Source organism: Peromyscus leucopus, chromosome 13 (genome assembly GCF_004664715.2).
Source record: "Peromyscus leucopus breed LL Stock chromosome 13, UCI_PerLeu_2.1, whole genome shotgun sequence".
NCBI classification, from domain to species: domain Eukaryota; kingdom Metazoa; phylum Chordata; class Mammalia; order Rodentia; family Cricetidae; genus Peromyscus; species Peromyscus leucopus.
This window is the reverse complement of record NC_051074.1, coordinates 47,667,993-47,692,091: the sequence shown is the minus strand read 5'-3', so window position 1 is coordinate 47,692,091 and position 24,099 is coordinate 47,667,993. Positions and strand designations below refer to the sequence as shown.

The following is a 24,099-nucleotide window of genomic DNA, read 5'->3' as shown; positions in this document are numbered from 1 at the left end:
GCTGTGGGACATATATTATAGGCAATATGTATAATCTAATTTTTTTTATTTTGTTTATATGAGTGTTTGAATGTATTTCTGTGTACATGGGCATAAAGTACCTGGAGGGACTAAAAAAAGATGCCAGATCCTCTGTGACTGGAGTTATAAACAGTGTGAGCTGCCATTGCTGCTGGAAGTTGAAGCTAGTAACTGCTGAGCCATTTCTCTAGCCCTTTTCTTTTGTTTTAAATATAGCAGGTGTTAGATTCTGAGGACATTGAAGTATGTCTCATGTTAGTATATAATACCATTGATCCTGAAGCAAATCCAACAAAGTATTAAGAAACAAGTCACACGAGTTCTGTAAACCTTATGCAAATCATAGCTGCAAGTCAGCCAGATGGCCCCAGCAGATAAACATGCTTGCTTATTCCTAGTGACTTGAGTTCCATCTATGTAAGGGTGGAAGGAAAAAACCAACTTCAGATTTGTCCTGTGGCCTCCACACAAATGCTTCCTACCATATTCACACTAAACAAACAAACAAACAAACAACAACAACAAAAAACCCACAAAGATACCAGCTTTATATTGAAGACAAAATTTGCCTTAATTTTTTCTGGCCCAAATCCTAGCAAATGTTATTTAAATAAATTTTGCTTTTAATAATCAAACAAAAACTCTAGAGACCAAACATGTAAAGAAAGGATTATAATGGTTATTACTTTGCCTTATAATGAGACTTTCACACTGGGGTAATATTTATATGAAGTTTGAGTTCCTGAAAAGTAGCCTTTATATCTAGATTACAGCAAACTGTCTAACAGAAGCTTATAACATGTTTGCATGGTTGGAAAAATGAAATTGATTCATAATATAAAATAGGTTTTTATTAGAACAACCGATCCTTAAAAAGCAGTTGATTTGTAGGCAACAGGAAGGTGCTCCATTTGGTTTTATTTGACTTGGTATTTTTACCAGTAATTTGTAGGTGGAAGTTTCTCTCCTACCTCCTGTTCCCAAATACCTGGCAGCTACTTCTTAAGTAATTGACTCCAAGGCTTAATATTACTTATAAATGCTCAGCCAGTAGCTCAGGCTTATTACTAACCAGCTCTTACACTTAAATTAACCCATAATTCTTATCTATGTTTAGCCACTTGGCTTGGTACCTTTTCTCAAAAAGGCATTCTCATCTTGCTTCCTCTGCATCTGGCTGGCAACTCCTTGACTCCACCCTCCTTTTCCCCAGCATTCTGAGTTTGGCTTTCCTGCCTATCTTCCTGCCCGGCTGCAGGCCAATCAGTGTTTTATTAAAGTGACAAATCTTTTTTTTTTCCTTTTTTTTTTTTGAGTGACAAATCTTTACAGTGTACAAGAGGATTATTCCACAGCATTTCCCCCCTTTTTGTCTAATTAAAATGGAAGGTTTTAACTTTAACAAAGTAAGATTATATATTTTTAAAAAAGACAGCTAATAAGTAAGAATTATAGTAACACTAATCCATTTGCATTTGGCAAAATTAGAGAAAATACTTAATTATCTTGGTTAGTCTAAAGTTTTATGTCTAATTTCTCTTTTATTATAACTAAAGAAAACTATGACTGTAACTATCTAGTCTTCAACTCCATCAAAGACTCCAGAAGGATGTAATGTTACTTAATGACAGGGACATCAGGCTGCCTGGACAGTCACCCAAAGTTCCTCTGCAACATTGGGGCATCTGTCTTTGGCCTACAGGCCTATCATACCTGACAGACTTATTTTGAAGCAGAAATTTTGAAGAACTGTCCACCTTGTCTTGGCAAAGTTTTGCAGTCGCTTTCTTTGTGTCCTGCTTGTCCAGTTTGTACAGCATACTGTCAGTAGTCAGGGCAAGGGCACTTTCTTTGCCCATATGGCTAGCTTTTGCCATAAAGAAAACAAATGCCATATGGAGTTTCTTCGATGCCCGTCATCTTCTTTGAAGTAATTGGTGCTGCCAGAAGCTGTCTCACTGTCCAGAAAAGTCTAAGTTCTTAAAACATTTTAAATGCCATATTCTTAGGTCTTTGAAGTGTTTGAAGATTGCCTGTCTATATGAAATATATCTGTATGACCTTGAAAACATAACTTAACATGCCTGTAAGTTTGCTATTATAGATGACTAGTAGTCTGTATTTCCTAATTATATATTTCATTTTTAAATGATCTGCATAAACATAATACTCTAAATAAGAGTTTGAAATATACATACAGTGTAACAAAATTAACTTTAAATTTGTATCAATAAACTAAAATTCATACTGATGTAAAATATGTAAGATTAACATCTGTTCCCATTAGAGATTTTTCAGGGGGTCTTCCTCGATCAAATCTGATTTTTCTTAACACAGAATGAATCCACAGCCTCTCATTTCCTGTGGAAATAAAAGCAGAACTTCTTTCCCAAAGTAACATATCTTTTGACTTAAATTTTGAAGTCAAGACATTTTCAAAATACATAGGTTGGATTAATCCAGCAACATTTATAATCAAATGTCTCTTAGCAGCTGTTGCTCCTTCCTCAGCTGCCAGACAATTCAAAGACAACACAATAGCTTACAGTATCCAGACTGTGTATTTTCCATCTTTACATGGCTCTTTTTTATATTACTTTACTCCCTTTTAAGGACTTTAACTTTATTATTTTAAAACTATATTTTTTATGACTGTCTATACTTTCTCTTTACTCTCCCAAGCCTACGTACTTTTTTTTTTTTTTTTTTTTTTTTTTTTTTTTTTTTTTTTTTTTTTTTTTTGGTTTTTTCGAGACAGGGTTTCTCTGTGTAGCTTTGCGCCTTTCCTGGGACTCACTCTGTAGACCAGGCTGGCCTCGAACTCACAGAGATCCGCCTGCCTCTGCCTCCCGAGTGCTGGGATTAAAGGCGTGCGCCACCACCGCCCAGCTGCCTACGTGTATTTTTAAACACACTGTAACCCACTCAGAGGTTTTGTTTTGTTTTGTTTGTTTGTTTGAATCTGTCTTTACTGCATATTTCTATCTTTTTCTGACCACATGAGCATTTAAACTGCTAAGCAGTCATGACTAGGAATAAAGCTGTGGCTTTGGTTGCTGGCTCCACCCCAATCCTTGGTTCCTTGAGAAACTAATTTCATGGCAGAGGCACTTTGACCTCCAGCTCTGAAAGCCATGTTTACTGCTCCAGCTCTGAGAAGGTTTTTGGTCCATGCTGCCACCGAGTATCATGCCACATGCTGCTTATAAACTTTGTTAAGTGTTTGGTAGCAGGGCCTCTTGAAAAGAGCCACCCAGCTAACACACACCGTCCAACTCTAGTCATAGAGTGCAGCACTCTCTTCTGGTCTCTGTAGGCACTAGGCACATGGAAACAAAACACCCAAAGGCCTAACATTTGAAACAAAAACCCGGGCAGTTTATTTATTTTAGCCCCCCCACACACACCTACTTCTTGTTGGAGTTTACCATATAATTCATGTGTTTTAAACTTTTGTCATATACATTAGCAGTTTTCTAATGTTTATTTTTTATACTTAGTGAATTTTTTCTTAATTAAAATAGCTCCTTATTTTTCTAGGAAAATTTTGAATGACTTATCTTCTGATGCACCAGGAGTGCCAAGGATCGAAGAGGAAAAGTCGGAAGAGGAGACGTCAGCCCCCGCCATCACCACTGTGACGGTGCCGACTCCGATCTACCAGACCAGCAGTGGGCAGTACAGTGAGTGATAACTCTCTCTGTGGGGAAGTGAGAGGGAAGCTGCTGCAGTCTCTAAAGAAACGGCAAATGCCAAGGCTTTTGCTGCCGTTGCTGTTTGCTGTGTTATCAGAAATCGGTAATGAAAAGGCTAGGAGTACGTGAGTGTGTAAGTCAGTAAGTCAGTTACATTTTCTTCAGTTTAGTATAGATTCCTGACACAGTCTGAAAGTTTTTGAAGGACTAAATATCTAGATTTAATTCTCATAATGTTAAGATATGTTTTCTTCAGATAATGAAGATGAAGACCAAAAGTAGTTCTGTTATTTTAACTATTTTTATTTAATCCTACCTCCTAAAAATAGCATTTAAAAAATCTTTGTGTTTGGTGTTTCAGGTAGGTGTGGCTTGGTTATAGTCTGCCGTTGTGGTCAGTGTAGTGAATGACGACACTGGAAACATAAGAACTGCTAAAACTGACAATCCTGACACTGCTTAGTTTACAAAAGTCCTGCGTGTGCCAGGCATTGTGGTGCACGACTTTAATCCCAGCACTCAGGAGGCAGGGCCAGGTAGATCTCTGTGAGTTCAAGGTCAGCCTGGCCTACATAGTTACAGGACAGCTAAGACTGCATAGAGAGACCCTGTCTCAAAAAGAAAAGAAAAAAAAATACTGTGTATATTAATGTTTTGTCTGCATGTCTGTCTGTGCACCATGGCTGTACCTGGTGCCTACTGAGGTCAGAAGATGAGTCAGAATCCTGGAACTGGAGTTATAGATGGTTGTGAGTCACTGTGCGGTGCTGGGAACTGGTCAGGGCCCTTTGAAAAGGCAAGAAGTGCTCCACCCGGTGAGCCGCCTGCCAGTCCTGCTGTGCTATTCTGAAAGGAAGGACTTTGACAACCATTAGTTTCCATTTCATATCTGTCCTGCATTTAATTCTGTCTTACCTCTCCTCTTTTTTCGTCTTTTTCTTGAGTTGTTAGAAAGTACTTTTGATAAAAGGCATTTGTGTAAATGTCACTTTTCCCCCCACCCCATCCTTGCCTTCCAGTGTATCTCTTACATGATTCACACACAAACTACTAGCTTTTTAATTTCAGCATAATGTTGGTTTGCCTGCCTGCAATTTGCATTCCTGCTATATTAAAATCGATACCTAAAGCAATAACTTTAGCTTTTCCAACACTGAAACTTTTGATGTTATTTATAAGGAAGGGATTTTTTTTTAAGATTTATTATTTTTATTTATGTGTGTGTGTGCCTGAATAAATTTATGTGCAAAAAATGAGTTTTTTCTTTCTTAAATTTTTTATTGGCAGCTGTAAAAGAGTATCCCTCTCTCTGTGTTTAGTTTAAGGTAATTTCATATCCAGATAATTTTCAGTATTCTAGATGGTTCCTCTCTGACATTGTACAAGACTTCATTCTCCCCCAGCATGAACATACTAAAGGATATAATACATTCCTTTCAGCAGTAGATTCACTACTGCAGATTCTCACTTGAACTAGAAAGGATGATTTTCAGAAGAACCATACAGAAACTGAAAGGAAGAAGTAAAGTATAGGATTACCTGCCATCCCTTAGATACTTTAGTTTTCAAACTCTTGCAAAAACTGAATATTTATAGTTTATATATACTAGTTCTTTGAGTTTTTCTTACGATTTATTCATTGTATCCACCATCATCTTTGCACACATGTGTGCCTTTGATGAAACTGATGTAGCATTATGTTCTTGATGTTTGCCCCTAAGAAACATCATAATGAATACTCACATATATATCGAACTCTATATTTTGTAACTTGTTTATTTTGAAATTTATTATTTTTATTTTATGTGTATGAGTGGTTTGTCTACATGTATGTCAACACCACATGTATGCAGTGCCTATGGAGGCCAGAAGAGGGCGTTGGATCCTCTGGAACTGTAGTTATAGATGGTTGTTAGCTACCATGTAGGTGCTGGCTTGAACTAGGGTCTTTTGGAAGAATAGTCAGTGCTCTTAACCTCTCAGTCATCTCTACAGCCCTGTATTTTTAACCTAATTAACATGGTTACCAAAATCTAACGTTTAGAGCTTTATGATATCTATAATCTATAAACCTCTCTCATCCTTTCCCAGTAGAAAGGATTGTATATATCCCTCCTTTTTTTCATTCTCATTTTTACTTAAGCTGTCCTATACATGTACAGAATCTCAGCTAATACAATTTAATTGTATTTAGATTAAGTTAAAATATATTTCCTTAGTTTGTATTCTTGGTAGTCATTAAAGTATACCTAGAAATATGATTGTCTTCTATTCTTGTTTGAATGAATTTGGTTTTGTTGAAACTATCTTACTCTTTTAAAATAATCAAGTGTTCAAGTAAATATTACACAGTTAAAAAACATGTTTAAGTCTTAGATGAAACATTTTCAAAGAATTTTATATATATGTGACCTTATTTAATGTTTACAACAACTACACATCTCTACGATCAGATGCTTTAGATTTCCAAGAAAAGTAACAGGATCAAACTATTGCTTACAGACAAGAGTCCATAGCTTTTCATATATGGTTCCTTTCTTCCTTTCACTTTGAGCTCGTTGCTCTTGTAACTAAGAAAAAAGTGGAGTGTTAAATACATTTGAATTTGCAAGTTAACTCTATATGAAAAATGAAGATTTGATTCTGTTACCTTTATGATACTTTCAAGTAAACATTTGGTTTTTCGAGACAGGGTTTCTCTGTGTAGCTTTGCGCCTTTTCCTGGAACTCACTCTGTAGCCCAGGCTGGCCTTGAACTCACAGAGATCTGCCTGGCTCTGCCTCCCGAGTGCTGGGATTAAAGGCGTGTGCCATCACTGCCTGGCTCAAGTAAACCTTTTTTATGTATTTTTATTTTATGTGTAAGGATAGTTTGCCTGTGCACTATATGTGTGTATGCCTACAGAGGCCAAAAGAGACTGTCCAGTCCTTTAGAACTGCTTGCAAATGGCCAAGAGCCTCCCCGTGGGTGTTGGGAATAGAACCTAGGTCCTCTGAAAGAGCAACCAGTACTCTTAACTGCTGGGCCATCTCTCCAGCCACTTTCAGGAATCTTAAAAAATTAGTTGTAGAATAATTCTTAAGACTTCTTTTTCACATCCAAGATAGTAAAGCCTTGGCTTAGCTAACATAGAAGGATTGTATATGCTAGTGTGTTAATTTCCACAAGTTTTTCATCTTGCTAAAGTAACCAAATAATCACCATTAACTCATATCTCTTGATTGCGCAGTGAATTTTCTAGGTGCACATCACTCAGGATGATATAGTTCCCCAGAGCTTACTGATCCCAAACTAACTCCCCTGTGATAAATGGTAACATACTTAAATCAGATACATTGGTACCACGTGTTTTTTTCTTATGGAGAGCTGGCAACATAACTCAGTTGATAGAGTGCATTTCTGCCATGTGTGAGGTTCTGGGTTTGATTTCCTGCACGTGCATGTGCATATATACACACAGTGGAGTTGTTCAAGTAGTCTTTTTTTTTTGGGAGGGGGGGGACTTGATCCTTAGTAAGAGTTGTCTGAGAAGGATTCAATCTTTTTTTTTTTTTTTTCCCAACTCTGGTATCTAAAGGATAATGTCTTCCAAATAAGATAATAACTTATGTTTCAATTAGCCTTTTTTTTTTTTTTTGAGAGGGTTTCTCTGTGTTGTTTTGGTGTCAATTAGCTTTTCCTGTGTATTTTTGTATAAAGGTGATTTAGGTTAAGAATGAAATATCTATTAAGTATGTATTCATTAATTTCCATTTGCCAGGTAGTGGCAAATGTGTTTATTGAGCAATCAATGGAGGACCTTGTATGAGGAATTAGAGATGGAGCTTAGAATGTAGTGAGATACTTTATCCAAGTGGTGATCTTAATGATCATAAACTTTATAAGACACTCATAATGACGAAGGTCCAGGCCAGTTCATTTCTTTCATTGATGAAATTTTTGTTGAAGATGATTGGTAGCAGCCGGGCGGTGATGGCACATTTCTTTAATCCCAGCACTTGGGAGGCAGAGGAAGGTGGATCTCTGTGAGTTCTAGGCCAGCTTGGTCCACAGAGTGAGTTCTAGGACAGGCTCCAAAGCTACACAGAGAAACCCTGTCTTGAAAAAACAAAACCAAAAAAAAATATGATTGGTAGCCTGTGCTAGAGACTGAGCCCAAGACCTTAAACATTCATGTCAAGCAGTGTATTACTGCATTCTTCTTTTTATTTTTTTAAAAAATTACTTATTTAGTTTATTTGTTTGAGATGAGATATTACTATTTTTTCCCAGGCCGGTCTCAAAACTCCTAACTCAAGTGAATTCTCTGCCTTAACCCCTTAAGAAGTTTCATGCCATTCACATGGATGTTTAAGTGTACTACCGACAGATTTATAAATCACTCTAAGAGTTAGAAAATATACTTCACTGATAGATGGCTCTATTAATTATATTTTAATGAGCATTTATTGGGTGCCTCCTATATTAATTAATTAATTTCCTACCTACAAGAAATGTATTTATGACTAAGGTAACAGATATTAAGTAATAGATGAGGCAATTAATGGTGCTGTAAAGTATCATTGTGAAGGAAGACTTCCTCAAGAGTTTAAATACGTTAAAAAAGAATTTGAATTTTTCACTTAATTTTTATATTATCACACATTATTCATTATAGTACAGTTCATAGAGTATATTTCTCTTATAAAAACTGGGTATACTTTCCTGAGAACACATTTACTTAAATATAACAAGTCTTTCTTAGTGATGCTGCTGTCTATAATAATTTCTCCTACATTATGCTTTTCTAATTGCATGAGTTTAGTGTGTTTTGAAAGTCTTACATGATATTAATTAAACTTGTAACAATCAAATTCATTGGGTTTTAGTTGCCATTACCCAAGGAGGAGCAATCCAGCTGGCTAACAATGGCACCGATGGGGTACAGGGCCTTCAGACGTTAACCATGACCAATGCAGCTGCCACTCAGCCGGGTACCACTATTCTACAGTACGCACAGACCACTGATGGACAGCAGATCCTAGTGCCCAGCAACCAAGTTGTTGTTCAAGGTAATGGAGTACACAGTATGATCCATTCTTTTAAAACTTATTGTGTACACTCAGGAAAAGTAAGTATACTGCAAAGCACTATTAAAGTAGTTTCTTCAGTATAGATTTAGATATTAAAGATTAGCTATGTATGCATTTAATACATAAATATTTCTCGTGAAGTTTTCTATTTTTTCACTTGGACGAAAATGTCATGGCATAAAAACAACTATCTTGGAGCTTTAGAGGGGAAATACCTGTCTTTAATACCTTCAGTATTCAGGGCTAGGAGAAATAGCATAAATGAGAAGAAAACTGAGGCAATCCCAGCTAGGCTATATGACTTAAGTAACACCCAACTACTGTGGGCCCTACCTCATGTGTGCTAAGTCACTATGAAAAGTTTTTAGTGGACTGTTCTCTGTTGGGTTTTTTTTTTTAATTATTATTATTTTTTTTATTTAAAAGAAGCTTAGTTTTTTCCCCCTAAAGTTGTGAATTTTGATTTCAGATAAAAACATTCCAAAGAACATATATCATTATGTAAATCTTCTGCTCTTTGGAAATTGTTCTTACGTCCTCAGTGGACTAAAGAATTTGGGGGTTTTTCCCTTCATTTCAGGAGTCTGGAGAGTTAACTATTCTCCATTAATTATTTGAACAGTTCATAGTTTATACCAGATTAAAGATGGATAGGCTGAGAAATAATAACATTTGCTTCTAAAAATATTTTTGTTAATAATAACGAATGTTGCCTGTGTTAATGAGAGTTACATCCTTTCACCATGGATAATTACTTTTGAATGGTACCAAAACACCAAGTAGAAATCCCTAATATATTTATACAATATATCCTGTTATTAGACCAATGATATTTGAAAAAATATTTTGCTTATTAATGGGAGTAAAACACCTTTTCACTTTACATGCAGGTACTCAAAAAATTGTAAAGCAGGATGTCAGTGAATTTGAATTCTCAACGTCAGTTTGAAGATGGTAACATGTTTAGTATATAAATCTTTGTCACTCAAACGATACAATTGATATTTTTAACTGATATGATGATTTTATCGAGACCTTCAAAATCTCTCACATAGTGTTAGGTTACTTATTAGGACAGTATGTCATTAAGCTGTTTTTAGAAGCAAATAATTGACAAACTGTGATTATGTTTCTTTTCACATATGGTAGATTGTATGGTTAGAAAAACCCAAAGCCAGGCAAAGTGGTGGACATCTTAATCCCAGCCCTTGGGAGGCAAAGGCAGGTGAATCTCTTGAGTTCTAGACCAGCTTGGTCTACAGAGTAAGTGCCAGGACAACATAGTGAGACCCTGTACCAGAAAACCAAAAAGGAAAAGAAAAAAAAAATCCAGCTTGACTTTATTTATTATCACTTACATTAAAATAATGTTTACATTAACCATGATTAGCACCCAATAGCCCACTTTTTCATGCTTTGAGTTTTATTTGAATTAGAAATTTATAATAGTTGACCATATGCTTATTTTCTCTTTCATTTTGTTATTTATGAAAAGTCATGGTCGTTTTTATGTCGTGGCAAGAGTCTGCTTGAAATTTTTTAATATGAATTTATCCAAATCAAAGGAAGACACTGAGGACTATATCTAGGAAGATCATCTATGCTGGGCCTCACTTTCCTTTTAGACTTAAGGTTGGTAAGCATGTTAACCACAGACTAGATCTCCATTCCAATAAAACATAAATGTAAGACCCAGCAGAGACATTAAAACATCCTTACCTGTACTAATAGGACAGTAAATTGGCATCTTCTTTTTAGTCAGAATCATCTGTTCCGTTTCCCTCATAATCCAAGTATGTTTAGATTGATTGACACACACTTAAATTAAATTGTAGTGTTTCAGTATCTTACACGTGTTCGTTCTTTGTTGCAGCTGCCTCTGGCGATGTACAAACATACCAGATTCGCACAGCACCCACTAGCACTATCGCCCCTGGAGTTGTTATGGCATCCTCCCCAGCACTTCCTACACAGCCTGCCGAAGAAGCAGCACGGAAGAGAGAGGTTCGTCTAATGAAGAACAGGTATAGATACCCCAGATACTTAAATGCTGCTGTGGGTCAAGTATGTCTATACATTCCTCCATGGGTACCTTTACATCTACTCACAGTAGGTTCTGTACATTGATTTTTTTTTTCTTTCTGGTAGAACTAATGGATCTTGCTGAAGCTTCTTTATTTATTAAACTACATTTATAAGGTAGCTAATGGAACTTCAATCATAAAGTTGTTTTTTTTTTAATAGTATTTCCACAAGAGATTTAATACATAGCTTTAATGAATTTGTACTTTATCCCAACCAACTGGGTAGGTTAATTAAACTTTTTTTCATTAGTAATATTCATCAAAGTGTCATAGTTTATTTGCATTAAGTTTCTTTATAGTAAATGTATGGTTGCCTTTTTTCTTTTAATGAATGCTTCCTTTTGCATTTTTTATTCACTTAAGATTTATTTATGTATATTTTAGGCATATGTGTGAATGCCTGTATGTGTGTATGAAGTACCATATTAATACCTGGTGCCCACACAGGCCAAAGAAGGCATTAGATCTCTTGGAACTAGAGTGACAGGTAGTTGTCATCCACCTGATGTGGGTGATTTGAACTGGACCCAGGTCCTCTGCAAGAATAGTAAGTGCTCTTAACTGCTCAGCTCTCTCTCTCCAGCCCCTTGTTTGGTATTTCTGAATTAGAGTCTTGCTATGTGGGCTAGAGTAGCCTGGAACTCTTGATCCTCCTGCCTCAGTCTGTGAGTGCTGGGTTTACATGCCTGTGCTACCGTGCCAGGCTTTAGGGAGCATTCATTTTATTTACTCACAATGATAATTTACCATTCAAACACTCTTTGAAAATAGATTAATTCTAAAAAATATGGTATTCCTGACAGAGCCTTAATGTACACTTAGTTTTCGTTGTGAGTAATTAAAGTGTCAATAGAAGAATCTATAAAACATACATAAGCCTTTCTTAGGAACTTACTTGCTTTCAGTGGTTTTGCCATCTAAAAACAAAAGGAAGTTATTAATGTGGATATGATTAAGAAAAAACAAACCAAAACAAATGCTCTGGGGAAGTAGCTCATTTGTTAAAGTGCTTGCCACATAAGCAAGAGCACTGGAGTTCAGACCCCCAGAACCCATGGGAAATGCTTGGTAGGGCCTGTAATTCTAGTCGGATGGCAGAGATGGGGTTCCTAGGGCAAGCCGGTTAAGTTAAACTGCCTGTTTCTGTGAGTTCTGGTTTTTAAGAAACTCTGTCACGAAAGATTAAGCTGGGAGTAAAACATCAAGGAAGATAGTCTCCACTAACAACAACAACAACAAAAGTGAAAATAATGTAGTCAGGTGGGTGAGGGTGGGGTGAACCAGGAGTAGACAAAGATGGAAAGTATTTGGTGAAATTCTTGTATTTACCCCGAGAGTCTGTATACTCTGATAAAGTGAATGAAACAAACTGACTTAGAAGATCTCACTTCAAGACCTAACTTCACTCTTCAGCTGTGGTTCTGAAAGAACTCATGATTCTCTTTGAGTAGTTCCATGTTTCGGTGGATCAGCCTCTTTGTTCCTAAAATAGTCTTAACTGTCACAGTCTTAGTCAATTATATCTAGCTCTGAGAAAGAGGAGAGCCGTGCTGAGACACTAGGGGAAAGTTGGAGAGACACCTGGTGACCTTTATTTGTGCACCAAACAACTGTAAGTGGTTAAGTCATAATAGAAATGTAAATGCCTAACTTTTATTTACATGTATTTGAAAAGACGAATGAAATTACTAATTAATAAGTTCAGTTTTAAAGTATTTGTTAAGAAATGGTTGACCTTTCCTAAAGTAAAAGTAAAGACCTAATTATAAAATTGAAGGCAGCAGCACTTACTAAAGCAAACAGTTGTAAGTAGACAGTAGTCAGAATTAAAAAGGACTTTGGATTATCTCTGTTGAACAGAGATCCATCCCTTACAGAGAAAGATGGAGAGTCTGGGACCATGAGCAGGAAGAGGCAGCGCTCCAGCTTCTTTCCCCCCCTTCCCTTCCTTGCATACTGGGGATTGACCTGGGGGCCATTGTCATGTAAGGCGAGCACTCTGCCACTGATCTGGACCCCGCCCCCAGCCCTTTTCTAATTGTTAAAAAGGGTCTTGCCTTTATGCAGACTGACCTGAGTCACTCTGTAGCCTAAGCAGGCTACTTTCAGTCTTCCTTTCTCAGACTCCTGAGTAGCTGAGATTATAAACCTGTGCCAGGCAAGCCTACTAGCATTAACAGCTTCTTACCTGCTCAGAGCATTGCCCGTTTATAAATACCTGTTACATTTCACTTTTTCTCCATTCATTTTTCTCTTCAGATTTGAATTTTCTCTGTGTTGGCGTTCTGAAAGTCACTGTGACAAAAATACCTGAGAAATCAATTTAAAGAAGAAAAGGGTTATTTGACTCAGTTTCAGCAGTCTGTGCTCACTTGGCACCATTGTTTTGGGCCCTGGTAAGGCAAAACATCATAGCCAGGATCCTGCAGTGGAACAGAGTGGCCCACTTCATAGCAGACCAGAGGCAGAGACAGAAGGAAGTATTTGGGGACTAGTAGTGGATCTCACATGGGGGAGAGAGAGGATGGGCTCTCCCAAACTGTCCTCTGGTCTCCTTGTGTGTGCTGCAGCGTACATGGGCCCCAGTCACCTCTTCTACACACTAAATCAATCAGTCAGTCAGTCAACCGTGAGTGAGTGAGTGAGTGAATGAGTGAGTGAGTGAGTGAGTGAGTGAAAATTGAAAGGTGGTAGTGTAGGAAGTGATTGAAGAAGACACTCATTGACCTGGTTTCCACAAGCATACATGCACGTGTACCTGTACACACATGTGCACATATGAACATTACACATGCTTATACCACACACTGATATGAATGAGTGAATGTAAGTTGTTGTGACTGGAAATTACCACCTAGTCCCCAAGAGCACACCATAATGACTCATTTCCCTTCAGCTAAGCTCCACCTCCTAAATTTCTCTATGCAGGTATGAACCTATCCATGGATTAATCCTTGAATGAGGTCAGGAGCCTCGTAATTGAGGAACTCCTCAGAACTTTGCTGTACCAGTAGTCAAGCCTTTTGAGCAGCATTCCAGGTGAAACTATAACATACTGTGTTATATTATAACCACCTCCAGCACACACCACGTTAGGAATGGCCACAGTGTGGGTTTTTGGTTTTTGGTTTTTTTCAAGACAGGATTTCTCTCTGTAGCTTTGGAGCCTGTCCTGTCCTGGATCTCACTCTGTAGCCCACGCTGGCTTCGAACTCACAGAGATCTGCCTGCTCCTGCCTCCCGAGTGCTGGGAGTGCTGGGATTAAAGGCGTGAGCCACCACCGCCCTGTAGGGCCACAGTTCTTAAGATAGTTGCTTACATGAAGTCTACAAAGCTGCCTGGCATTAAAAACATGGATGGTAATAAAATGCCTTTGCATAGATTTAGTTCTACTATCCGTCAAAGGAACATTTTCCACACTCTGAAGTGGTTCCCTTTCTTTTCCCAGGTTACTTTTTAAGCGTTACGAGAATCTGGCTTCTGTGACTATCAAATCACTTACATGTGTCTAGAAAAGTACGGGCTCCGCCATATACCTCATAAGTCTAGTATGTTCTTCTCGTTTAATTTTACCTCTGTGGAGTATCCAATTTTTGAATGCTTATTACCCTACTCTTCTTTGGTTTATGCTAAATTATAGTGTGTATTAGGCACTCAACCTATACACACACACACACACACACACACACACACACACAAATCTCTTCATAGCAGGATAAAATCTTATTCCCACTTTGCAGAGGAAAAGGAAGGTAAATATCAGAAAAAAGCTAAACATGCATTCAAAGGTCCTGTATTTTAAGGAACCTATAAGGCAGATTTGAACTTGTGTCTGGTGATAAATGAACAATGAACATGTTACTTCCCTGCTGTGCCTCTAAGCAGAGTAAAAAGTACTATGTCAGGAGATACACAGCACCAGGAAATAAATGTAGAATGCTTTCCTGGATACCCATTTTGCTTAAAGAGTCAGAGAAATAAACTCCGATTTTCAGGTGAAACACGAGGTTCAGAAGAAATTGATACTGTAGTGATTGCTTTAGGCTGTCCCCAGAGTCCCTGTGTCGGTGTCCTCTTTACTGGGGGTGCTTCAGTAGACAAGTTAGAGCAGCATCACCAGAGTAGTGACCCTTGTGTCCATCGAGCACAGCCTGCCTTATACTGAACAAGAAAAAGTTGGGGAGCCCCAAAATTCTACTGTGTCCAAATTGTCATTTATTCCAGAGTAAAAGTAGTTTGCAAGCATTCTGTGTTACTACAGCAACAGTTGCAAAATCTCAATGTTTTAGAACAACATGACCTCTTCCTCTCACTTCCAACTTGACAGCTCCAAGTTGGTTGCCATGGCTTGTCTTCATAGCTCATCTTCATTGCCAGCTGCTTCCTGGATCCCCACTGAGGAAGAAGCACCTCTAGGACATAGCCTTTCTGTGGTAACAAGGAAAGGGCGGTACTGCTTTTATTTCTGCATTTGAGGGGATGCCCGAGTGGGTAGGGTAGGGCTAAGGAGGCACAGTCTCTCACTTCTCCCCTTGCACTGCACTGGGAGTGCTGGGCTACAAATCCAGCTTTGACATGCAGATGGAGTGCACTGTAGGCTTGCTCCACATGTGCCTTTATCCCTGGCAGGTCTCCCCAGCCTACCACTGCTTTTTAAATCATGGCTCTGGGTCCACTTGTGTTCCACTATATGGCACTGGAGTCTGTATGGTGTAGATGGTGTTTCTTCCCACAGAGGGGATGATTCTAAGAGTAATACAGTTTACTATTACATAACCTATAGTATACAGGGATTTCAATAGATTTTTTTCAAAGATGGAGGTAATAAACAGTTAAATAGATTTGTCCTTATTAAATTTAAAAACCTTTGTTCTGTGAAGAACAAAAGAAAAATAGCAAAGTAAGCATTAAATTAGGCATTTTAACAATGTCAGGTTAGAATTGAAGATACGGATGCATATTTACGGAAAATGAATATGGTAAAAATTATGAAAAATTCTAAGCAAGGTGCCTCCTTCCAATTGTATATAGCTTGCCATTAAAAATAAAAATATATCTTAGAATATTCTTTGTGGAAGAAAATCAAGTTACCAAAAAATTATCATTTTTGCAATTCACTACAAGTGAAAAAAAATAAAAGAAAAACATGCTTCTTATAAATTTAAGCATAAAGAAAAAGTTTAACTGCCTCTTGACTGTTCCATCTACAATATTAAAATCCTGCCGTGTGTGTGTGTGTGTGTGTGTGTGTGTGTGTGTACATATAAACATACACATTTTGGTGTGTAATTTTTAACCTTTTATTTGAAATACTTTTAGATTTACAATAGAATGAGAAAAAATGAGTTCTAAGCCAAGCATGGTACCACAGGTCTTTCATCTCAGCACTAGGAGGCAGAGGCAGGAGGATGTCTGAGTTCTAGGACAGCCAACGCTACATTGGGAAATCCTGTCTAAAAAAAAAAAAATTAGTTCCAAATACTCTTCCTTCAACTTTCTGTCATTTGAATTATTATATAACCAGAGCACATTTATCAAAACTAAGAAACACATTGGCTCAACTTTAAGGAAGATCTTAGGCAAGTGTCTATAGCTGTTGGGAGTTGAGGAGTGCGGTGGTTACCTTAGATCCAAGAAGCTAGCACTACCCAGCACTCCTCTGCATGCTCCATCTCGCTCTCTCTTCCTGCCTCCGCCTGGGATACTCCCTGAGCTTTGTAAGACATAGCATCGAGGTTTTATTTAGGGCAGAGCATTCAACAGTCAAAACACTTTTGTTCAGTTAGGAGCCTCTGTATTGACTGCTGCCCACTGCAAAAAAAGGTTAAGAACAGCACTAATCTATGGGTATAAACATACAGTTGGAAGTCAGTTTAACAATCTGTGCCCATCCAGCCAAACAGCTGTACTAGATTGTCACATACTAGGGACATGTGTCCGTGCTTAGGGACTGTATCCTCCCGGGCCATGGGCATTTGAACATGTTTACCCTAGCAGGCATGAATTTCCTCCTGTGGAGCAGGCCTTGAGTCCAATCAGAAAGAAGGTTTTGCCTCTTATGTAACAGTCATGCCGCTGTTTCACACACCTATGGGCTGTTTTGCCAAACAGAATGGTATTGTAACATATGGAGTCTGCCCTGGGTAAGGACCCTGGGACACATGCAGCCTGTGTGTCATGGGTTGGACACATCTTTTTTAGAATATTTTTAAAAATTGAAAATTTTTAATATATTCAACTTTACGGGTTTTTTTTTTTTAAGTCCATGGTTAGGCTGATATATTGTTTTTTTCCTCAAAAACTAATTTCAAATCTATTTCTCAGAAATATGCATCCATTGGCAGTGAATTCTTCCCAGCACTGAGAAAATATTTGATCACATTTAAGATAGTTTTTTCTGTCTTCAGTTTTACCTGTGAGTTCTAGAAATGCCTGTGTTATATTATCGTTAATTCTGAAGTTTTCTCCATCGCATTTCTAACAGTTTGGTGTCACATAGGTTAGTGTTTGAGACCACGGCACAGTCCTTGGTTATTTTCCCCTCAGTTTTCTCTTGGAGTAGTTTCTAGTGGCCTGTCTTCGACCACACTGATGGTTTGTTTCTTCAGCTCTGTCACTTCCATTCATATGACGAGATCAGTGGCTTTTGATCTGTTGCTGTTAGTGTCCACCGCACTGCTGAAATGACCTTCTGATATGCATGCCATGCACCTTTTCTGGGACATTAGCCTATTAGTTTTAGTTACCTTGTATTTTCCATTAAATATTTCCGACATCTGGGTCATAGTTTGTGAATTTGCTTGCTTATTCAAATCTGTTCAGTACTTGAAAGTCAGACAGCCGGTGTTGGTGGCGCACGCCTTCAATCCCAGCACTTGGGAGGCAGAGGCAGGTGGATCTCTGTGAGTTCAAGGCCAGCCTGGGCTACAGAGCGAGTGTCAGGAAAGGTGCAAAGCTACACAGAGAAACCCTGTCTCAAAAAAAAAAAAGAAAAGAAAGTCAGACATAAGGACAAAGGACTTTAAATAACTGGGATGGGTCATTTAAGCCTGGAAGTAGGCACATTGTCTCTCTGGAAGGAGGGCACTGGTGGTGCCTAGGGGAGGAGTTGGACTGTTCTGTTAGGGTCACTGTCACTATACCACAGGCTTCAGGTGTGTGGAGAACTAGTTTGTTTTTAGGGTAAGGAATAGTCTAAAGAGCCTTAGCTGTTTGATTTGGATTTTTGTACTGTGGCTTACATAAGGTATTTATAGTTAGAGTGATTTTTCCAGGAGTTGTAGGGTGTCTGTTCTGATTAAGGTTTAGCCTCAGGCATCCATATCTCTCTCTCTCTCTCTCTCTCTCTCTCTCTCTCTCTCTCTCTCTCTCTCTCTCTCTCTCTCTCTCTAAGTGCTGGACCACACACATTTCTCTCAGCTACAGTGAGTGCTCATTGCCAGTTCCCTAAAGCCAGAAATGTTGCCTTCCCTTCATTCTTTAAACCAGGGCGTGGTGGGCTCCTGTAATCCCAGCACTCGGGTCAGAGGACTGAGATTTTTGAGGCCAGCCTGATCTACTGAGCTAGAGTCTGGGGAGGAGGAGAGATGTGCTGTCATGCACGTCACTCACCACAGTTTCTTGTTCCCCCACCTCTGTGTGTACTACATAGAATTCTTTCCTTAACTGCCTGATGGGGTGCCTAGAGAAGAAAACATGTAAAGCGTGCACATTGCTCCGTTTTCTGTATTCTTCAGAGGTTAAAACTACCCTCCTGTAAATTTCACCTATTTCAGGTGAATCGATAAAATACATTTACTGTTAGCCAGTTGCCTCTATCCCAAGTGATGGTGTGATTTGTCACCTTAAATTTTAGTAACCCTCTTTATAACAGTTAGAGTAGGAGTGACTAATCCTTTCACTCCATCCTGGGGCAAAAGCCAGAACCAATGCACATTTTTTATTTGTGTGTGGAGTCCAGAAAACATCTCTGCTGGTGTCTCAGGTATCATCCATATTTCTCTCATTGGTCTGGAGCTCATCAAGCAAGCTTGACTGGCTGGCCAGCAAGCTCTAGGTACCCTCTGTCTCTGCCTCCCCAGTGGTGGCATTACAAACACATGGCCACCATGCCTGGTTTTTTTACTTGGCTCTGGGGTCAAACTTGTGTCTCCATGCTTGTAAGGCAAACCCTACCAACTGAACCATCTCCTCAGTCCCCAGGACACATAGTTTTTAGTTGAATCATTAATGCAGATCAAGATTGGAAAGACCTGTAGAAACTGTATTTTAGATGGGATGTTTTTGTGTAGCACAGGTTGACCTGGTGTACAGTACATGACTCAGATGTACACTCTTCCTGCTTTAGCCTCATAGGTACTAGGTTTTGTAAACACGTATCACCACACCCAGTTAAAACTTGTATAAGTTTGTAGGCAGAAGAGAAAAGGTGGTAGTGTGGAAGGATTGAAGATGCTGAAGAAAGTATAAACCGAATACTGAATTGACCTGACTCATTCCCACTGTCCTCCTCTTCAGACCAGCCCCGTCCTCTGGGCCCTGAAGCACTCCACTTGCCTTCCTTATTGTCTAGTGGAATGCTGGATTTTCTAAGTCTCATTTCTGGAGAAACTTTCTTCAGTGTTAGTGTGATGTTCACATCTGTCATAGCCATATCACCACTTGAATTATCTAGAAATAATAACATAACAGGCAGTGCTTTATGTGTTTTACATATTGGTTTATGTATTCCGTGTAAAACTTTTGAGGTACATAACATTGTCATCTCTTTTTATACTCAGTAATAAGGCTGAGTACTTTACCTCTTCCTTGCATAATTCGTAAGGGACATGTATATCTGCTTTCATTATAAATGATTGGCTGTAAAATTGCTCAGTTTTCCATCTTTTACAAAACTAGAGTCTGTACTTCTAATTGCTAGGATCATTGAACAATAGATGTAGCTTTTGAGTTTGTGAATTTGTGTTGAAGCTTACTAAAGAATAAATTTTTATTCTCTTAATCTGTTAAGATTTTTTCTAACCTTTATTTTAATCACTATAAAAAATGACACAAGCCGGGCAGTGGTGGCACATGCCTTTAATCCCAGCACTCAGGAGGCAGACCCAAGTGGATCTCTGTGAGTTTGAGGCCAGCCTGGTCTACAGAGCGAGATCCAGGACAGGCACCAAAACTACACAAGAAACCCTGTCTTGAAAAATCAAAACAAAAAACAAAAAAGCAAAATTTAATATCTTGACTATTTTTAAATTTACAGTTCAGTAATGCTATGTATTTGTCATCATGGTTTAATAGATTTGCAGGACATTTTTATTTTGCCAAGCACTCAGCCTGATGGCTCATGCCTGTAATCTCAGCTACCCAGGTGTCTGCGGTAGAAGGTTTGCTCTGAGTTTGAGACCAACCCAGGCTGCATAGTGAGTTCCAGGCTATCCTGAGCTGTAGCGTGAGATCCCATCTCAAAGCAACAACCCTAAAACCCTCTCTGTACTTAACTCCCCACTACCCCTATCCCTATCCCTTGGCAGCCCTATTCAGTCCTATGAATTTTTATTTCAGCTACCTCTTAGAAGTAGAATTCTACAATTTTGTCTTTCATGACTAATTTATTTCAAATAGCAGTGTCCACATACAGCATTTATCAAGATTTCCTTCATTGTAAAGGCCAAGTAACATTTCATTTATGTATGTACCACATTTTCTTTATCCGTCAAGGGACACTCGGATTGCTTTTGTGTATTGTGAATATTGTGAAGAGTGTTTTAGAAACAGATATGTAAAGATCTCAGATTCTTGTTAACCAAAGCAGTGTAGGTATGGGTTCCATCTTGTGGAGTGAGCCTAAAGTCAGTTCAGATATTGTTTGGTTACTCCCGCAGACTTCATGCCACCATGGTCCTAGCATGTCTTGCATTCAGAATACACTTGTAGTTTGAAAGTGTGACTGTGTTGATGTTAATGTTTCTCCTTTGGTAGCTTCCAGAGTACCTTCCTGTACAAAAAAAATAAAAAACAAACAGAACATGCTGGAACATACACATGAAGATTCCATGTAGGCACCAGCTCACTTCAGTTTGGTCAATGAGTAGATGTTGGTTTCAGCAGTGGATCAGTACCACCAGTTTATAGAGAGCAGGGCAACACACTGAGTTGTTTGGGGGTCCCATGGGAGTACTTTAGCTAACAACTCAGTTAGATGTAACCCAGTTCCAGTACTGGAAGCTTCATTTAGTGACAAGAGATATCCAGTTGGGGCTCTACTTTATTATTTGATGATTTTATGTAGATCGCCTTCATATACGTATGTATTTTGGGACCCTTCTACTGTATCAGATTTCTGTACTCTTCAAATGGCCCTTGATTTTAGCTGTCTTTCCCCATAGTCTCTCCCTTGTCCTCTCCTGTCCCTCTTCCCATTTGATCTTTCTATCCCAGCCACACACACCTCCATCCATCAAAAATTATATTCTAGTTTGCTTTCCAAATGAGATCTATCTGTCCACTGCCCATTCCCTAACCTGACCTCTGTGGTTTTACAGATTGTAGCCTGGCTATCATTGACTTAACAGCTAATATCTTCATGTAAGCAAATACATACTATATTTGTATTTCTGGTTCACAAACATCTAGGTTGTTTCCAGTTTCTGGCTATTATGAATAGAGTGCAGTGAACATGGTTGAGCAAGGGTCTCTGTGGTAGGATAAAGTGTCCTTTGGGTATATGCACAAGAATGATAAGCTGGATCTTGTGGTAGATCTATTCCCATCCTCCTGAGGAACCACCACACAGAGTTCCAAGTGGCTGTACAAGTTTGCACTCCGGCCAGCAATGGATGAGTACTCCCCTTACTCCATATCCTCACCAGCATGAGCTGTCATTTGTTTTGTTGATCTTAGCCATTCTGACAGGTGTAAGATGAAATCTCAAAGTAGTTTTGATTTGCATTTCTCTGATGACTAAGGATGTTGAATGTTTGTATGTTTCTCAGCCATTTGAGTTTGAGTTTCCACTTTTGAAAATTCTCTATTTAGATCTGTATCTGCACCCCCTTCCCTTTTTTGTTTGTTTTTTTGTTTTTCAAGAGAGTTTCCCAGTGTATCCCCGTCTGCCCCAGAATTCACTGTAAAGACCAGACTAGCCTTCAGAGATCCGCCTGCCTCTGCCTCCCAAGTGCTGAGATTAAAGGCGTGCACTGCCACCACCCGGCTCCATTTTTTAATTGTGTTATTGGTTTTCTTGACATCTTTTTTTTTTTTTCTTTTCTTTTCTTTTGGTTCTTCTATATATTTTGGATATTATCCCATTATCTGATGTATAGTTGGTAAAAATCTTTTCTCATTCCGTAGGCTGCCACTTCGTCCGAATGATGGTGTCCTTTGCCATGCACAAGCTTTTCGGTTTTATGAGGGCTCCTTTATTAACTGTTGATCTTAATGCCTATACTAATGGTGTACTGTTCAGAAAGTCCTATGCCAATGATTTCAAGGCTATTCCCCACTTTCTTTTGTATCAGATTCAGTGGATCTGGTTTTATATTCAGATCTTCGATCCGTTTGGAGTTGAAGTTTGTGCAGGGTGATAAGCACGGATCTATTTGGACTCTTCCCCATGCAGCCATTCAGCTTGACCAGTACCATTTGTTGAAGATACTGACCTTATTCCAGTGTGTATTTCTGGATTCCTTATAAAAAATCAGGTGTCCATAGATGTGTGGATTTATGTCTGGGTTTTTAATTAAATTTCATTGACCAGTGTGTCTGCTCTTGTACCACAACCATGCTGTTGTTATTACCATAGCTTTGTATACAAGATGAGGCCAGGGATAGTGATACCGCCCACAGTTCTTTTTTTTTATTCAGGATGGTTTTAGCTATCCTGTTTGTTTGGGGTGTGTGTGTGTGTGTGTGTGTGTGTGTGTGTGTGTGTGTGTGTGAAGATCTGTGTAGAATTGTGTTGGAATTTTGATGGAGATTGCAGTGAATCTGTAGATTGCTTTTGGTAGGATGGCCAAGATCTTCCCATCTTCTGATATCTTCTTCAATTTCTTTCTTCAGTGTCTTAAAGTTTTTATCACACAAGTCTTTCACTAGCTTGGGTAGTTACCCAAGATACTTTATATTATTTGAGACTGTTATGAAAGGTGTTGTTCCCCTGATTTCTTTCTCAGTCCATTTGTCGTTTGTATAGGAGAGCTACTGATTTTTATGAGTTAATTTTATATCCAACAACTTTGCTGAAAGTGTTTTTCGGCTGTAGGAGTTTCCTGGTGGAACTGTTTGAGTCATTTATGTATACTATTATATCATCTGTGAGTAAAGATACTTTGACTTTTTCCTTTTCTATTTGTATGCCCTTGATCTTCAGTTGTCTTATTGCTCTAGCTAAAATTTCAGGTATTATATTGAATAGATGTGGAAAGAGTGGTCTACCTTGTCTTGTTCCTGATTTCAATGGAATTGCTTTGAGTTTCTCTCCATTTAAATTAATTTTGGCTATGGGCTTACTATAAACTGCCTTTATTATATAGATGTATGTCCCTTGTATCCCTATTCTCTCTAAGACTTTGATCGTGAAGGGTCATTGGATTTTGTCAAAGGCCTTTCCTGTATCTTATGAGATGACCATGTGGTTTTTGTCTTTCCATTTGTTTATATGATGGATTATATTTATTGATTTATATATGTTGAACCATCCCTGCATCAATGGGATGAAGCCTACTTGATCATTGTGGATGATCTTTTTGATTTGTTCTTGGATTCAGTTTGCAAGTATTTTATTGAGAATTTTTGCATCTATGTTCATTATGGGAAATAGGTCTGTAATTCTCTCTCTTTGTTGGGTCTGTATGTGGTTTGGGTATCAGAGTAACTATGGCCTTGCAAAACAAATTGGGCAGTGTTCCTTTTTCTGTTTTACAGAAAAATTTGAGGAATGTTGGCATTAACTCTTCTTTGAAAGTCTGATAGAATTCTATGCTAAAACCATCATCTGGTCCTTGGCTTTTTATTTTGGTTGGGAGGCAGTTAATGACTGCTTCAATTTCAAGGTCTATTGAAATTGCTTATCTGATCTTGATTTAACCTTAGTAAGTAGTATCTATCAAGAAAATTAGCCATTTCTTTTAGGTTTTTCCAGTTTTGTAGAATAACCATTTTTCAAGTCGGTCCTAAACCAAAAATAAAATAAAATAAAAACCTTTAGTTGGGTGATGGTGATGAATACCTT

The 24,099-nt window shown here is 38.4% G+C and overlaps 1 protein-coding gene across 12 annotated transcripts in view; it reads left to right on the top strand.

The window, feature by feature from the left end:
* Creb1 (cAMP responsive element binding protein 1) overlaps positions 1-24,099 on the top strand; it is a 67,059-nt gene that overhangs the window by 34,463 nt on the left and 8,497 nt on the right. For 8 of the 12 annotated variants that reach the window (XR_003736346.2, XM_028886689.2, XM_028886685.2 and 5 more), the window contains 3 exons: positions 3,562-3,704; positions 8,586-8,768; positions 10,663-10,813. Coding sequence is in view for 11 of the 12 variants with exons in the window: in XM_028886689.2 (XP_028742522.1) it covers positions 3,562-3,704; positions 8,586-8,768; positions 10,663-10,813 (477 nt within the window). In the remaining variant the exon portion in view is untranslated. Of the gene's footprint in view, positions 1-3,561; positions 3,705-8,585; positions 8,769-9,679; positions 9,744-10,284; positions 10,418-10,662; positions 10,814-24,099 lie in introns of those variants that run through there. The other 4 variants (XM_037210338.1, XM_037210335.1, XM_037210337.1 and 1 more) reach the window with 4 other exon arrangements.